Source organism: Lutra lutra, chromosome 11, assembly GCF_902655055.1.
Source record: "Lutra lutra chromosome 11, mLutLut1.2, whole genome shotgun sequence".
NCBI classification, from domain to species: Eukaryota; Metazoa; Chordata; class Mammalia; order Carnivora; family Mustelidae; genus Lutra; species Lutra lutra.
This window is the reverse complement of record NC_062288.1, coordinates 42,175,893-42,194,280: the sequence shown is the minus strand read 5'-3', so window position 1 is coordinate 42,194,280 and position 18,388 is coordinate 42,175,893. Positions and strand designations below refer to the sequence as shown.

At 39.8% G+C, this 18,388-nt stretch overlaps 1 protein-coding gene across 20 annotated transcripts in view; it reads left to right on the top strand.

Moving 5' to 3' along the window:
* The window catches only part of ICA1 (islet cell autoantigen 1), a 148,321-nt gene that overhangs the window by 103,901 nt on the left and 26,032 nt on the right, over positions 1 to 18,388 (top strand). For all 20 annotated transcript variants that reach the window (XM_047695110.1, XM_047695109.1, XM_047695122.1 and 17 more), the window contains 4 exons: positions 11,504 to 11,601; positions 14,209 to 14,261; positions 17,597 to 17,659; positions 17,771 to 17,803. In XM_047695110.1, coding sequence (XP_047551066.1) covers positions 11,504 to 11,601; positions 14,209 to 14,261; positions 17,597 to 17,659; positions 17,771 to 17,803 — 247 coding nt within the window. The remainder of the gene's footprint in view (positions 1 to 11,503; positions 11,602 to 14,208; positions 14,262 to 17,596; positions 17,660 to 17,770; positions 17,804 to 18,388) is intronic.

Below are 18,388 nucleotides of genomic sequence, written 5' to 3'. Positions count from 1 at the left end.
AGATCAGGACCTGAGCCGAAGGCAGAGGCTTAACCCACTGAGCCACCCAGGCAGCCCCATAGTCTATTACTTTTTAATTATTAAATTCACATATGTTCACTTGGAAAAGGTATTTTCCTTTCCTCTGTTACTTCTGACAAATGTCATTTTATTTTGTGAGTATCATCTAATGCAGAATTAGATTTTTTCCATAGGACTACAGGAATATTTTCCAGTTGAAAAAGCAATGTTAAACTCAGTGATTTCTCAACTCAAAGGGGATATAAGCAAAATATCTGATGCTCAGGATTGCAACTGAATGTGCAATCATTTTCATTGCTGAGGGAGAATGCATGTCAAGAAGAAAGTGACTTGGGTTCCAAAAGGATTTTGAGAATGAGAGAAAACTAAGTACTTTGTTGCTAGGTCATATCTTTGGGGAAAAAAGATCAGGAAAGAACTTGTTAAAGATCACCTTGAAATTACCTTCCTTCTAATTTTTTAGGCAATTTGTAAATAAATCATCACCTTGCTTGAGAAAGCATTAAAAAGGTTTTGTTTGTTTGTTTTTGTCTTTTGGTTGCTTTTTGTTTGTTTGCTTGCTCGCTTTAAAACATCTCTCTGATTTTGAGATGTTTATAATGTCACTGCATCTATAAACTACTAAGACAGAAATTTTAAGACCCTGGCCCTTTAAATGAAAGTCCCAAGAGGAACCCAAACTAGTTCACTCACCTTGAGATGCACCTGCCCTAACTCCAGACAGGACATCTGGCCAGTGAGGTTTGTTCTTCATAATCCTCCCGTCAGCTGGTCATTTGCTCATTTATTGGCACTCGCTGACATGCTGCATGGTAACCAGATTCAGAATGTGCCCCTTTTTTGCTGTCAGCTGGACTGTAAGCACTTGAAGGGAGGGACCTTTTCTTTCTTACGTATCCTCCTTTGTCAAGCCAAATGTTCTGTATCCAGTGAACACAAAGCCTTTCTTTTCCCATCAGCAATATTACCATTGTTGGTAGGACTGTATTCCTTCCCCATAATTTAGTACCACTTCCAGCACCTTAGGAAGCAGCTATCCTGACCAAGCCAGGTTGATTAAAATGATATAAAAAGACTTACACTCTTCACATCTTATACAGGCCTGAACAGAATCCCGTCACTCTTTGATAAGGCAGAGAGTTTTAAGTTTTAGGGTCAGTATTTGCATCAGATTTTATTTTATAATAAATACAATTTCAAAGTTTGTCTTTTGAAAGACAACTGTACGTAACTCAAATAGCTAGGGGGAAGGTGGCTTGACGCCTTCTGCAAATACGATTTAAAAGAAGTTCAGGTTTGAGTTAATTGCATATAAAGTACAGTATGAAATTGAAGTTGTGCCACAAGCATGGAAGAATCCTTATGTGTCTCCCTGGCCTCCTGTGCCGAGGAAAATATGGCTCTTTAATTGTTGCCATGATATTTATCCTGCAGAGAGGATCAAGCTGATTATGTTAGAGGATTTCTGGGCAGAGCAGTTAGTGAAAGTTCGATGGCAGTGGTTCAGGACATAATTACAAATATTTTGGGCACATGACTATCCATTGCCTTTTACATCCCCAGAGTCTTCCTTAAATTATGGTTTAAATAACAGTTTATGGTTTAATTGTAATATAAACTCAGTAGAAATAATATATCTGTTAAAGTGTAATATAATTATAGTAATATTAAGAATGTTAAGTGTCCAGTAATCAACCAACTAAACTAGGCTGTTATTACTTTTCTAGAATGCTAATCATCTAGGCTTTTCAATGATGTTATATTAGAATCACAAGCTAGTCACTAATTATTTTCTTTATATGAACCTAAACCTATATAATAGAATCCTGTTATCACATAGCTCATTATTGCATACATAGAGACATATTACATATCATATTGTGTGTCATGAAGCACAAAAATGAAAACCACTAATACTTTATCTATTGCCATCAAGCATGAAGATATTAAATGACTTAGCAACCTTTTGCACTAATATACATATTTTTAAAGATTTTATTTATTTATTTGACAGAGATCACAAATAGGCAGAGAGACAGGCAGAGAGGGAGGAGGAAGCAGGCTCCCTGCCGAGCAGAGAGTCCGATGTGGGGCTCCATCCCAGGACCCTGGGATCATGACCCGAGCTGAAAGCAGAGGCTTTAACCCACTGAGCCACCCAGGCGCCCCTGCACTAATATTTTTTAAACATGCCTTGTTTTTAAGAGATTTTGATTTGATTGAGTCATTTTCAATTTATGTCATTTTCTTCTGAATGGCACTATATATATATTGACGATGGATATTTTGAAATTTAGATATTTTCACAATTTATTTGTTCTCTGGATTTACCTAAGCAAATCGTCCCCAAAATGCTTCTGGGACTCTGGCTGGAAAGAAAACATTGTCCTTGGAGAGGTTGGCCAAGCTCTGTTAATGAAAAGCAACCCATTTGTTTTCTTTTCTGCAGGGTGTATTCTGAGTGTTGGTAATTGTGCCACTGCAGCTGGATTTCCTGACTGTTAGTTTTATGCTTGATGAAGGATGATAATTAATGTGTTAAACACTAGATGCATCCTGTTTGGAGGGAAGAGTCTTTTGCTGCAGAATTACAGGGATATAACTCATGCCCCAGAAGTTTAAAGTTTGATTTCTAATGAAGCTTTCTCTAGAAAATATGTGTCATTCTTTCCTAAAATAATTTTATTGTAAAAATGAATTGAGTCTCCACCTCTTACAACTTGAAAAATACCCAAGTGACTGTGTTGACATTTTGCGAATATTTTGTGGTAATGTTTTATGTGACTGCTATTGCTTTTTTACTCAGGCTTGATGTAGTTCTATAAATTGTACCTTTATTGACATAATCCTTCATCATTTAAGTTTTATGATTAATAGATTTTTGTAGCATCTTACCTTTATGGGAAATTTAGCATTGAAATTTAATATTACAAATTTTTTTAATATTACCATTTTTTTTATCTGAATGCAGCAAAGCTCAAATTTAAAGTGGAGAGAACCATCTTTTTAAGTGGTTCCTAATAAAAGAAGCAATGTTCTAATCTCGTATGTTCAAACAGTAAATATTTAGTTTCATTAAAATGCTATTAAACATAGGTATTTTGCATGGGTTATTATTAATATGTTAATTTTAGACTGATTCCAGAGCATCTGAGAATGACTTTCACATGATAGAAATAGTCATGGAGATACAAATGGAATATTTCTAGCCCTATCTCAAAAGTACTGTCACTTTTTTAGAGAAAGTAATTTAGACTATGAGTTTAAAGCATTTTTTTTTTTAAGAAAGCTAAATGAAATGCTGCCTGGAGGAAAACAGTGCCCTGTCTTAAATTACCAGCCCTCAGATGTGGTCATGTTTACCTCGTCCTTCTATGATGCCGTTTACTTACACACTGCCCGAGAGATCCAAAACAGGCTTCAGAGAAGGCAAAACAAAAACAAAAAAGCAAAAGCAAAAGGAAAAAAAAAACCTCCAGAGTGTAGTTGGCTTTTCCCTGAAAAATCTAAAGTTCTGTTTGTATCAGTGGTCTTTTCTCCCAGATTATGTGGGTTGAGTCACTTGTCTTTATAGAGAAGTGAGCCCCGGGGGGCCCTTTGAAGAAATGGACACACCCACTGGGAGCTGCTTGAGGGGAAGGCACGTCCTCCTGTGTTTTTTTAAAAGAGATCAGAGCACCTGTATATAATGAAAACAGCCAGTAGTAAAATGGATTTCTGTGATGTGCCCCCATTCCAGTATTTTTAGCAGGAAAGATAGGTAGGTGTTTGACTCTGGATACAAGATAAAGCAAAGTACATAAGGTCAGAAGCCCTGCAGACAGCCCAACCTGGCTTAAACTTTGACTCATCACTTGCCAGCTCTGTGGCAGTGCTGGTGGCACCAGTGGTCCCACAGTGGCCCCACGGAGGGATGGGTTTATCAAGAATTCTGTAATGGATCCAGAAGACAGCCATCGGCAGTGTCAATACAGATAGAGAGTTTTGTTGAGGTTGCCAGGTTCTGTAGCCTAGTATAAGTTACTTTCTTACTAACTGTTTTCACCCTGGATGATTACTTTTGCAGTGAATTTCATAGGCAAGGCTGTGAATGGCAGTGGGAGAGGCGTCACAGACCTCGCTCAGGATAACCTATTCCCTTCCTGACTGCCACAAATGCTCTGGCAGCCCCATTTTCAAAACTGTGCTTTGGCCCGGCAGGCCCAGGTCTGGGCTGAGAGAATTCCCCCAAGGATAGAAGAGGGCAGGGCAGGCCTGCAAGCAAGAAAGGCAGGGAGGCTTCCTACCCTGCAACAGGGCTAATTCTTAAAAAATGCACTTTGGCTTTGCAACTGGCTTTTGCCCTGTGCCAGGATTTTAACTAAGGAAACCCGAATTTGAAAACCTAACTCTGGGCATGTTCAAAAATAACCATTGAAACAGATGTGCCAATGTTCCCTCTCCTCTCTCTTGGGGTCTAGGACTTAGCACTGTTATAAGGAACATCATTCTGGAGACCAAAATGCTTTTAGTTTTCACAATTCAAAAACATCCGTCTCTAAATTTTGTTTTTCTCCAATTTGTATGCTTAACAGCCTTCTTCCACCCACCTCCACATTTCTCAGTTAATCACTTGAACATTTACCGACAAGCCACACTGCTCTGTAGTTACTTGCTTTGAAAATAAAGCCATAATAGTTTTTATGAAAATTGGGTAAATATCTCTGCAATGCTATTTTAGTTGCCAGTCCCAACATGGCAATTATTCATGGCGAGCATCCAGAATATCCTTGTAGACTTTCAAGTTTTCTCAGTGTCATTACTTTACACAGCATTTAGCAGAATGTTTTTTTCCCCTAAGCTGCTCCAGGCCAGATCATTGCAAAATTGAGATGCATCCAACTCTATGGGAGAGGAGGGGGTAGGGGGGCTGATCATGACCATGGCCACCACTGACGTCTGAGGGGGACGAGCCAGAATGTGGCTGATCATCAATTCGTCCATCCCTTGTGACGACTGGCCTTGGTTCTTCCAGACAGCTGGGAACTCAGGCTCTCCTCGTAATGGTAAGGTTCCTCTCCATCCTCCACTTCTTCTCATTCCATTACTTTTACTCAAAGGGAAAGGAAAAATATTATCATTATGTGGATAGTGACTTAATGCCAGAGACTCTGCTAAACGTGAGGTGAAGTAACGTCTCAGAGAATTTGTCATGGTATGCGTGACTCTAATGTGCCAAGGTTGGATATTATAATTAATAATATTGTTAGGTTCAGCACTAACATATAGAAAGTACATGTATTTTATCCTCAAATAACCTTGAGAAGTTGGGTCTACTTGGGTAACCCCCCCACACCATATTTCAAATGAAGAAACCGAGGCTCAGAAAGGTCTAGTCATCTGCCCAAGACCACATGCCCAGCATGCAATAGTCTGGGAACAGGGGTGCTCATGCCTTTCCCACTCTGCCACATGTCATTTCTTCTGGAGGGGTGCTTCCAGCTGTGAGGCAAGTTGGGCGGGAGAAGGCACAAGTGCCACCTTTAAAAAAGTCCAGTTGTAAACTTTCATTTCAAAGGTTTGCACATAGGTGAAAAACATTATCTGTATGTCAGTCCCTCAGATACCTAGGAACCTAGGACCCTTCTTTTAGAGTTTGGAATGGAGTCTCCTTGATCTCCTTGGGCACTTCATATGAAGGAGTTCAGTTCTTGGCTCGGCTATTCGATACTATTTCTTAACTAGTTGTAGAATTTTGAAGACCTGGAATCAAATATTGCTTCTGCCTCTTCATGTTTGAATGACCTTAAGCAAGTTACTTCGCCTGAGTCTCCATTTCGTCTCAGGAAACCAGGAACTGTGAGATGTGTAAACATGGAGTGCAGTACCTAACACAAGAAGAGACCTTAAAGACATCTAATTCCTTTTAGGCCTTTAAAAATTGTTGATAAGAAAGCACAGTTTGATTGCTCACTATGAACTTGATACTGTGCAGAAGTATTATCTCCGTTAATCCTCATCATTCCAAGGAAGGTATACTTGTCACTAACTCCATTGTTCTGAAGGGTGAACAGAAGCCCCCAAGGGGTGAAGAACCTTTTCCATTTCACAGCACTACTTGATCTATTTTCCTAGTGCATTTCTTTCCAGGACACCATGATGCCTTCCCAGTAACAATTTTCCATCATATTTTAAAGAACAAGATAATATATCTTATTTATGATTGTGTTTATTTTTCTCTAATCTTTTGTTCTACAGTACAATTCAAGAGTACCTTCTGGTCCTAGATTAGCAATGCTCCTTGCATAGTATCTTTATAGATTCATAACTGTGTAGGTGGGGAGGTCGGGGACATGCTAAACGGCCATGAATTGTGTGTGTCATGCACATCATCACCGCCTCTGCTTTTTATTCCTCATGTGCTACCAATTATATAAACACAAACATACACACACCCAACTGACTTCACCGTCTTTTAACCATGCCTCACTATTTTCAGCACTTCCATTTCCTTTTATAGACAATCATTTGGCACCTTCATATGCATACAGCATAATTAATGGAAAGTAGCCTAAGAAAATTAAATGTCATAATTGAAGATTAGAAAAAATGTTACTTGATTGTCAAGGCTAAACTTAAACTTAGGTCATTGTATTAGGGTTGGCTGCTAGCCTTTTGTCTGTGAAATTTGTTTTGCTGAGTAGTTTTGCTTTCATTCAGATGAATGTTGCTGTTGCTTTTATTTTCCTAATACAGGAAGTAGTAACTCCCATTATTATATTAAGCTGTTTCCTTTCTAAGACACTTTTGCAAGCTCCGTCTGCGCATTTCCTCTGTCATGCTGATCTTATATATTGTGTGTGTGCTTCCTGAAACCATTTAAGCATTGATGGAAACTATTAGCATGTCAGTGCAGCCTTAAACAGAGAAAGGTTACTTAGTCTAAAGACATTCTTTCCTCTGTTCAAAACCTTTCAGTCTTGTATGATGCTGTATTGCTGCTAATATGTAGTGATTTTCACAAGCAGTTTTAATGAAGAATCTGGTGGGTTTGCGATTTAGAAACAGAGTATTTTGACGTTTCGTTTCTGGACGTGGATTTGAATGTGGCTGCCATCAGCCACTGATTCAAAATAGTTCCATCTGATGCCTGTCCAGTCTGTGCAGTCAGCCGGGCCTCTTAGGTTCATTTTGCCTGAGCAGGTGTTCATGTCACACAGAAAATGCTGTCACCCCTGACTTTGGCAGATGCTGTCAGGTTAAGTGTTTTCAGCTGAGTTGTGGACTTTAAAATACTATGAAGAATTCACCTCCACCATGGCCCCCACTTGGACGTTTTCTCCAAACTTTGGAGAAAGCACTGGTTCACCATGTAGAATATCCTGTATCAGACAGTCACACCCAGGAACGATTGTTGAAAGAGGAAAGCGGACATGATTTGTCCTCTATGGTGATTCTAAGTGCTTCTAAGTTTATTATCTGTATCATTTGCCATCTTTGTAAGAAACAAATTCCATATATATTGTTGTGAGTTTTTTTTTCCCTTACTGAATAGAGGAGTATTCAGTTTGATTTAAAACTCTTTCTTGCTTTGGGGCGCCTGGGTGGCTCAGTGGGTTGAAGCCTCTGCCTTCGGCTCAGGTCATGATCCCAGGGTCCTGGGATCAAGCCCTGCATTGGGCTCTCTGCTCTGCGGGGAGCCTGCTTTCTCCTCTCTCTCTGCCTGCCTCTCTGCCTACTTGTGATCTCTGTCTGTCAAATTAAAAAAAAAAAAAAAATTTTTTTTTTAAATCTTTCTTGCTTCAAAAGATGCCACTTGAAAATGTCCTAAAATTGACTGTGGTGATGGTTGCACAACTCTGTGTCTATACCAAAAACCACTAAATCATATACTTTAAATGGGTGAATTCTATGGTACACGAATTATATCTCAATAAAGCTAATGATAGATTCCCCCCGTAAGATTCCCCTTAGCTCAGAATTCTAGCATTTCATAAATAAGCACTGGTGCTCGGGATTAATTTTGCTTGTGGTTCTTTAAGCCTTTTCCTATTTTTCCCCTGAGACTTTGACTTCCTAGCTAAAGAGCTATAATTTTTAACCTTAAAGTTTAACCCTAGGTACATTAATTTATCAATCAACAAGAACATATTTAGCACCTCTCTTGAGTAGCAATAGCCACATTGTTATAGGGACAATGGTAATAGCAGGCAGAGAGGAGAAAATGTAACAGGAATTATTAATAATAAAGTAGCAATTGGAACTGTAGCCATTCTGTTGGTGAAGCACAATAGTGACTTAACTGTGATTGTGGTGACAGGGAGCCAACAATTGAGTCCACGCTAATGGCCCAACAGGGAAGGGGTTGAAAAGAAGGAAGGAGTGGTTTACATTACAAAGGGATTGTCTGAGAGCTGCTGGAGTGTGGTTATGAGGGGAGGTCGGGCTGGAGACAGAAGGGATGATAACCATGGAGCTGTCAAGGGCATCTCAGGGGCTTAGGCAAGCCCTATGGCAGCTAGACACAGCCGGCCAAGAGCAGACATGTCCCGGCCCTGCCTAGTTGCTGACTGAGAAAAAGGAAATGCAATGAGAAGATAATTGAGCAAACCAGGAGGCCTGGACAAAGCGTCACAGAATTGAAAAGTGCATCTTGGGGCCATCAGAACCTCAGCCGAAAATACTCCCGGCTTCACTTTGACCAGAGTTGGACCACTCTTTGGGGAAAAAGCTGCTGGAAGGGATGTGTGTGTGTGTGTGTGTGTGTGTGTGTGTGTGTGCGCACGCGAATAAAATGCTGTGATTGGCAGATCTATTGAAAAGAGTATGTCTTTGACATCTGTTGAACTTCTCCTTTGTATATTTCCAAAATACACATACACACATGCCCAGCTTTTGCCAGATGCTTTGGGGTGTATGATTTTAAAAAAGAAGAACATCTAGACTACATATTCCAGTTGCCTTGTTTGTTCCAGTGCTGTCCTTTACCACATTCCCCCCTCCAGCTGATAATCATGGGTCCCATTTAGTGGTCATGTGTTAGAGAGATGTAAAGGGCAAAATAATATGATGAAGGCAGTGGGGCATAATGTTAAATATTGATGAATGTGAGTAAAGAAATGTTGTCCCTGTGTGACCCCTGCTGACCTCTGTATCTTGACCTATTAAGACTTGTACTCTTACCCACTACATTATAATCCCAGGGGATTCATTTTGTTCCTCGACCAAGTCAAGCTATTCCTTCCTTTAGGCCTTTATCCTCAGGCCTCCATTTCTCCCTGAGCTGTACACGGATGGCTCCTGCATGTCACCTGACTTCAGCTGAAATGTCACTTCCAAGAGAGGATGTTCTTGCTAACTGAAGTAGTGACCCAGTCACTTTGCATCCCCCATATTAATTCCCTGCCTAGATTCATCACTAACTAGTAATTCTGTCTGTCTTGTTCACTATGGTATCTCCAGCACCCAAAACAGCACCTGACTCCTGGTAAATGCTCTCAAATTATTTGTCAACTGAGTATACTAATCTAAATGTCCAGAAATAGTCATTACCAATGATGACAATGCTTTTAGGATGTCCTTTATGCAAGAAAAAGCTTCAGAACTCCAATCATAGCACATATATTCAGTGAAAAAACCTTGGCCCTATGTTAGAAAAATGATGAATGAATGTATATTTAATTCAATATTGAATGTTTATGATACACAAAATCTTTTTTATATTCTTTACTCTGATGAGGGATGTTTTTTATTATGAAATACCGACACATCTTATATTGCTTAAGAAGACAACTATATGCAATGATTCCAATTATATATAAGTAGTATGAGTATGAAAAACCAGAAAGGAAATATATGTAAATAATAACTAATTTTGGGGGGAAAATCAAATTACGAATAGTTTTTCCTTTTTAGTTTTCCAAGCATTCTGCATGTGGTTCTATTATTTTTCTAATGTAAAAAATATTTTTTAAGAAGCAAAACATAATTCAGAATAGATATAACCAAATATGTATAAGACTGTAAATGCACTTTGAAGATGGAAGGACTTTCTTAAATATGGTGTGCTTAGTGAATGAAGCTTTAAGGAAGATATCAGTAATGGATCTGAGCTTTGCAAAGACTGATCACAATTTTGAGGGTGGACACATAGTTAGAACTTTTTTGGGTAAAGAAACAGAATGAACAAAGGTGGGAAGGGAGCAATTAACACGTAGAAGGTGATGAGGAGATAGGTCTATGTGAATGGAATGCTCCCATTTGGAAGCCAGTGGGAGGCAATCTGGGAGAGTAAGATAGGATCACATTTTAGAAGACCTTTCAAATCAGGCAGACAGGTTTAGACTAGAAGTGGAAAAAAAATAAGGAACTACTACGGGTTCTCGAGAAAAACGGTAACACGATTACTTGGGTGTTATAGGGAATTTATTCTGTATAGGGAGTGAGACAGAGCATAACACCAGGGTCCACCTGGCATCCATAACAGGCACCACTGTCCATCCTAGCCCAGCTCTGCAAAGACTCTGTCTCCAAATTATCTCCATCCAGCCTGCATCTGGACATCATGAATCTGTCAGAGTTGGTGTAGGAAACGTGCTTGTCACCTTCTCTGTGTGGGTCACACTAGAGAAGAGAAAGATGGGGAAGGGGAAGGAGGATGAGACAGGAAGGCCCAAAGGACAGATTTTAAAGGTTCTACGATTATAAGCAGTATGAGTGTCTTGAGATGTTTCTTGTGTAATTTGTAGGTTTGTGGCTTAATTAGGACCACAAGTAGAGGTCTCTTTTTATAACTCATTATTCAGTTATAATGGAAATGTTTTGCTTTTTCAGGCTTTGCCATTGGTGTGCAGTTTTTAGGCACTGGATTTTTAAAAAGACTTTCCTTAAATATTTAATAAAACTTGAGAACAGTAACTCCAAGAAATTATGTTCCAGAAACAGATTCCCACCCATTTTTAATCTACATGATTCAGATGCACCTGCTGTGTCCACTCGTGGGAGTTAACTTGTCAGAATATGTTAAGCCACTATTTTGTATTTTTTTTCCTTTAAAAAGGGTGTTGTTTTCTCTTAGTTTTTCAAAAGCTGTTTTTAGATTATAAAATCACAAACAAAATTAAAAATAAAATGAAATTGTCTCATCTTTGGGGGAGAAAAGCTTCTACTCTGTCAGTGTGTGGGCTGTAAGCAGAACAGAATGTTTATCTTGCTACATGTTGAAGATGGAAAATAAAGTTAGCAATAGCCAAAAGGCCTTCTTCCGAATAACTTACCACGAAGCGGAAAGCATAAATCTAGTGGCAAAACAATTCTCCTTTATAGGCTAGTATTTCTTGGACAGGTCTGAGAACATTTAAAATTTCTTTTCTGTCTACTTGATAGGATCAAGATAACCTCCCCTAACCTTGACTTCAAGGTTTGGTTTCTGGACCACAGGCAATTGAGTTTTTTTAATTGATCTTTTTTTTTTCTTTTTTTCCTTTTCATTATCATGATCAAGAGCTTACAAGACCCTATGAAAAAACTGATTGAGAAAGAAGAAAGGAAGAAGATCACCCAGCAGGAAAGTGCAGAGGCCACCGTGGAGGAACCCAGGCAGTAAGTCCCGGCTGCTTCTCTAGGCAAAATCTTTATTTCCACAGTCAAGAGCAGCACAGTCCTCACTGACCAAATCTGCTGGGGTCTCAAACACAAGCAAATTGCTTTATTTCTCACTTCTCTGGGTTGATGTATTAAGATGAAGCCCAGACTTGTCCTGCACATATTCCTGCTTGGCCAGGACTCATCCCAATAGGAGACCATTTCTGAGATTTTAGAAGGAGCACACTTGTGAGGAGTTGACTGGGACAAGAAAAGGCACACATCTCCAGTGCTCTCTGGCTCTCCATCTAGTGGCCTCAGCCTCAGCTTTCTGCTCTCTCAGGCTTCTGGACCCAATCTGGTCCTTTTGTTACCATCATTTACAAAATCCTGTCCCAGATAAGAAATCCCCTGGCTTTTCTCTCATCAAAGGGAATAACCTATGAGATTGCCTCTTGAGATACTGATACTAAGGTGTCATCATACAAAAGCGTTGAGTTCTGACATTTTGTTTCCTTACTGTTCAGACCTTCTGTTTTTTCCTCTGTGAATCAGAGAGCAGTTTTGAGTGCAGGAAGTTACTGCTCCATCTCCATTTCTTGCCACTTTTACATACTGAGACAAATTTCTCAACATCTGTGGTGTATGATGTGTCCTGACCTCGTTCAGCAAGGAGGTTTCAGCGTGAATCTTTTCCTATTGAGATATCAGGGCTTGCAGGAATAGGGTTAGTCTTGAACTGGCTGACCTAGAAAAGTAGATTGCCTTCCCCCCATTTGGGATTCTTTCTCCACACAAAAAAATTTAGATGATAATTGTGTGGTAAAACTGGTTTGTATTTTAACTGTGTTTCTAAAGTTTCAAATATGTATTTTGGTCCCACAGAAGTGTTTGCACCCAGTATTGGCCTTTTTAATTTTATTTATTATTTAATTTTTTAGTGGAGGAGGGGCAGAGAGAGGGTGAGAGAGAGAAAATCTCAAGCAGACTCCCCACTGAGCATGGAGCTGGATGCATGAGATCCTGAGATCATGACCCAACCTGAAATCAAGAGACAGATTGAATCTTAACCAACTGAGCCACCCAGGCACCGCAAGCCTTTTTAAGTTTTCACTGTGAGAACAACTATAGAATATGATCTGAAACTAATACAGTTGACTATTTTGGGGGGAAGCAGTTTAATGTATTCCTGGTATAATAGTAATGCTTATTAGTACCCTTTAGTGAGCACCTGCTGTGTAAGTACAATGTCAGGTGCTTTATTATATGTTATCTCTACTCATTCTCACAGTACCCCTTGGGTAATCAATGCCAGCATTTCCTCATTATTTAAATGATGGCAGTGAGGCTCAGAAGAAGTTAAGGGGCTGCCTAAGCCCCTGATGCAGTAAGAGCAGGACCTGAAATGAGTGCTGGTACCTTCCTTTCACCATATATGTCACTGTAATAAAAATAAAGTATTAACTTTTACTTAGAAAGGAGACACCCAAGGTTGTCTTGATTAGTTTTCCTTAATTTCAGGTTTCTCCATTATTTTAGTACTTTATTTTTTTTTAAGTGCAAAAAGTGGGGCACCTGGGTGGCTCAGTGGGTTAAGGCCTCTGCCTTCAGCTCAGATCATGATCCCAGCGTCCTGGGATTGAGCCCCAGATGAGGCTCTCTGCTCAGCAGGAAGCCTGCTTCCCACCCCCTCTCTCTGCCTGCCTCTCTACCTACTTGTGATCTCTGTCTGTCAGATAAATAAATAAAATCTTTTTTTAAAATAAATAAATAATAATAAAAAAGCTCGAGAAGTGTAATCCAGTAACTAATTTAAATACAAAATGGAAATTTAACAAGTTGGTTTTTTGTTTTGTTTTGTATTTTTCAAAAACAGTAGGTAAAGGTGCTTTAGAGGGAGGTTCAAAGGTACCAGCTGAGTCTAAGGGTGGTGAAGTATCTCTGCGTGATATTAATCACTATGGTGAGAGTTCAGTAGGCGACAGTCTTCTGGATTTGAGACTGATCCTGCTTTTCAGCCTTAGGTAATTTCACTAACCTCCTGAGGTTTCCTCTCTTATAACAGCAGGAATCAGAATAAACACCCATTTGCCCATCAATTTTTTAACTATGTTTTTAAAAGCAACAACTGTACAGCATCTATTTTAGTTATACTTTCTGCTCAACTAGATATTTACAGAATATATGACTTATGATGAAATCAAACTCAGTTATTAAGGTGCTTCTAACCAGCCTTAGGAGAGGAAAAAGCCAGCAAATGTTATTTCTTCTTAAAAAAATGAATAGCATGGGGGCGCCTGGGTGGCTCAGTGGGTTGAAGCCTCTGCTTTCGGCTCAGGTCATGATCTTAGGTCCTGGGATGGAGCCCCGCATCGGGCGCTCTGCTCAGCGGGGAGCCTGCTTCCTCCTCTCTCTCTGCCTGCCTCTCTGCCTACTTGTGATCTGTCTGTCAAATAAATAATTAAATAATCTTAAAAAAAATTAATGGCATGTAAATGACTGTGCTTATGTGTGTGTGCATGTATTAAAGTGCAGTTATATTATACAGAATATCTGGCTTTATCGTAAACACAAAATTTTTAGAACTAGATTACTAAACTCTTTTTTTTTCTTTCTAATTTTAAGGTTAATTTCATTAGAGGATGAAAACCAGCACAAGGAGTCTTCTAGTTTTAAGAGTAAGTTTTGATTTTTATTTAGAACTGTTTCTGAAATGCTACTGCTCGGCAACCAATTCGTTTTCTTTTTTGGCAGATTCCGCCTAGGCCTTTCTTCTTTTCCAATTGAAAAAATTCTACATTGATTTGCTTTTTTTCTTTCTTTCTTTCTTTCTTTTTTTCTTTTTTTACCATTTCGGTTTTGAATTTTCAAATATCAATGATACTGACGATATTGCGTTATTGAGAGAAGGTTTTATATTGTGAGCCAGAAAATAGCACCATTAGTCACTTCAGCAGCAGCCTGTCAGAGGAGCATCCAAAATGGAGAATGAACAGAGAGCGATTTCTTTTACAACAGATGATAACACTTCTGCTATTGCCATTACTAGTTCTAACTGCCATTTGGGCTGTAAAGACAGTTTTAATAAGATTACATGATCAGATTGGGTGAGTCGGTTTCCAGTGTGTTGTAGGGTGGGGGGTTGGTCTTTGTTGAGAACAGATGGGGAGAGCTCAGACAGGGCTCTTGCTGGTGCTTCCTGGGTCTGCTCTGTCATGAGTAACATCAGCTTCCTTGGGTGTGCTGACCCCCCGATGGTCGGGAAGGCGATCAGAATGTTAGGAGATGATGCGATGTGCCAGCTATTCCTGGCTCCTGCGATGACAGCCAGTTCTTTCACTGGTTGTTCTCATAATGGAATAGAGGGTCCAGTAAAACATGGAGGGACTAAGGTGATATAATGCTGAGCTTTTCACTGGGACTTGAATCCTCAGGGGTGCAAGGGAAAGCTTTATAGGTAGTGTGCAGAGAACTGAAATTACCCCAACCCTCTCCTCAGCCTGGCCCTCCGCGGGGCATATCCGCCTTTGCCTCACTCCACCCTTTGCTGTGGCAGCCCTTCCAGGAGATAATAGGAGGCAAAGCAGACCCTGGGACTTCCTTTCTCTTCTATTCTTTTCCTCCACCCTCTACCTTCCTTCGGTCTTTCCTCCCACTTTCTTAACAATTTGCTTCACCACTTCATTCTTCCACTTTACTGCTTCCTTTGCTTCTCTCTCATCTACCTTTCAAAAGAAAGCAAAAACCTCTCCCCATCTGCCTCTTTAATTTGCCTTCATGTCATCATTTCATGTATGTACACCCTCACTTACTCACATATTTGCTCGTTTGTTCAATAGATATTGATTTCAAAATTTTGTTTATTTGAGAGAGAAAGAGCACACATGAGCAGGGGGAGGGGCAGAGGGAGAGGGAAAGAGAGAATCTCAGGCAGACCTTCACTGAGCACAAAGCCAATGCAGGGCTTGGTCTCACAAGAGACTATGGCCTGAGCCAAAACTGAGAGCCAGACACTTAACCAGCTGAGCCACCCAGGGGCCCCTGTTCCACAGATACGTGTTGAGTGATGCCTGTGTGGCAGGCACAGCAGTAGGCTCTGGGCACACAGTAGTACACCAGATGTATTCAGACCCTTCCCAAGACAGGGTTCACAGAACAGGAAGCAGGTGGAAATCTAATAATTTGCACAAGTAATTGGGCAACTCTAACTTTGATAAGAGCTGCGAAGGTCCTTGGCATGTGCAATAGGGAGTTTAAGGGGCTCACAGATCTGGCTAAGTCAAGTGCTATTGCAGGAGCTATCAAAGTAAAATTAACAGCCTGGGCAAAGACTATGAGCCAGGGAGGACCAGGAGAAAGTCAGAAGGACACTGTTCTAGAGCATGAGACAAGAAGCAAGCGACAGAAGAAGACAGAAAAGGAAGCCAACCTGATGTTGGCCACATAAGAGCTCTCTGAGTGTATTGATCCCCACCTCCAGCCTAACTATCTTTTGGGTGTGGACAGCATGAATTAGGTTGTGGGAATCTAGAAGTATTATAGTTTTGAGGGAAAATGTAAACTCCAGTTTATTATATTTGTTTTCTCAAGTTACATGTCAATATAAATCATGTCTTTATATGAAAGAATCAAATTTTTTCTTTCTTTGTGTAGTGTGTTCACTTGTTTGTGGTATTTGCATAATATTTTGAGATTGCAAATGTTGATCACCTTGTTTTAGGTATACATAGAATGGAATCCACCATAATGAAGTGTCATCTGTCTTTTATTTTGTGACCTGCAAAAAATCTAACGTACGTGTGTGCAAACCCAAGGTTTATTTTTTATTTTTTTAAATTTTTATTCATCTAGGAGAGAGAGAGAACATGAGTAAGGGGGAAGGGTCAAAGGGAGAGGGAGAAGCAGACTCCCCAGTGAGCAGGGAGCCCGATGCAGGGCTAGATCTTAGAAGCCCAGGATCATGACCTGCACCAAAGGCAGATACTTAACCATCTGAGCCACCCCAAGCAAACCAAGTTCTAGGACTGTTGTATTGTGTTGTATACACACACACACACATGCATATACACAGACACATACTTGATTACCTAGAGTGGTTTTTAGTTTACAGAAAATTGGGCAGAAGGTACAAAGATCTCCTTATATCCCCTCTCCCTACATATGCATTATCAACATCCCCTACCAAGGTAATACATTTCTTATAATTGATGAACCAACACTGACCTATCATTGCCACTCATAGTTTACATTAGGGTGCACTCTTGGTGCTATGCATTTTATGGGTTTTGACAAATGTATAATGATATGTATTCATCACTAGAATATTATACAGAATAGTTTCACTGTCATAAAATCCTCTGTGTCTCCTTGTCCATCTCTCCCTTCCTCCAAACACTGAGCAACCACCGATCTTTTTTTTTTTTTTTTTTTTTTTACAAGCAGGCAGAGAGGCAGGCAAAGAGAGAGGAGAGAAGAGGAAGCAGGCTCCCCGCTGAGCAGAGAGCCCGATGTGGGGCTCAATCCCAGGACCCTGCGATCATGACCTAAGCCGAAGGCAGAGGCTTAACCCACTGAGCCACCCAGGCGCCCCACCACCGATCTTTTTACTGTTAACATAGTTTTGCCTTTTCCAGAATTCTGTATAGTGGGAATTATGCTGTATTTAGCATTTACAGACTGATTACTTTCACTCAGCGATCTGCCCTTTTTATTTTGACCAGGCCCCAAATGGCTGAGGTTTGTAGCACCATCAGTAGTCAGTTACTTAAATCACACGTTTGTCCATGAAAGGAGAATTTTTAGGTCAGTGTCATATAGGTTTCTACCAAACAAATCAAAGATCCGAGGTTGTTAACTCAGAACTCCTTGAGAGCCAACAGCTTGAGCAGAATGTAATCTCAGGACCCCTGCTTCTGTGTTGAGGAGCTGTGTGTTTACCTTACACTGCAAGACCATATGAACACACACCCCATTCTGAATTGGTGATAACCAAATGCATGTGTTCTATTTACAGCTGAAGATGGAAAAAGCGTTTTATCTGCCTTAGACAAAAGCTCTACACATAATGCATGCTCAGGTAATCTAGATTAAGGAAAATGACTCGATTTTAATAAATTTGACAAACTCCTTACCAAATGAAATTGACTCATAATTTTGTTTTCTTTCCCCTCTTCTATTGGACCTGTAGATGAATTATTAGACATGAAACCCGAGGAAGGTGGTAAGATTTATACATTTCTTTAGAGTTATAATTTAATTTTTAATACCGATTTTATTAGGAAAATGTAATGTTTATATTTTGAATAGCTTTGCATTCCCAAGCAAATTGTTTTTAGGTGACTGTCATTTGTCTTTATAAATGACTTTAAATATGCTCAAGCACAAGTTAGTATATATTTGTTAGTATATATAAGTTAGTATATGATTTGTCATCCTTAGTTTAATTACATAATGTTCAAACTCCTAAAGCTAAAAGTTATGACATCAAAAGTCATCTGCTGTAGTAGAAAAAACATGGTTTGTGGAATCAGACCTGGACTTGACTGTCAGTTCTACTATAAAACTATCTGTATGGCCTTAAGTAATTTGCTTCATGCTTGAACTCCTTCAGCCTCCATTGCTTTCATTACAACATGGAACCAACAGCAACAGTCTTGCTGGGTTGTTGTCAGAATTGGAGATCATGTATATGGAGGGTCTCTTGTGGCCTCTGACACAAGGACACTCTTGAGATGGGAATCAGTTGAGATAGTAGCACTAGAAACATTGTGCTGCATCTACACTGAGTCTTAGTTAAACAGAGGAA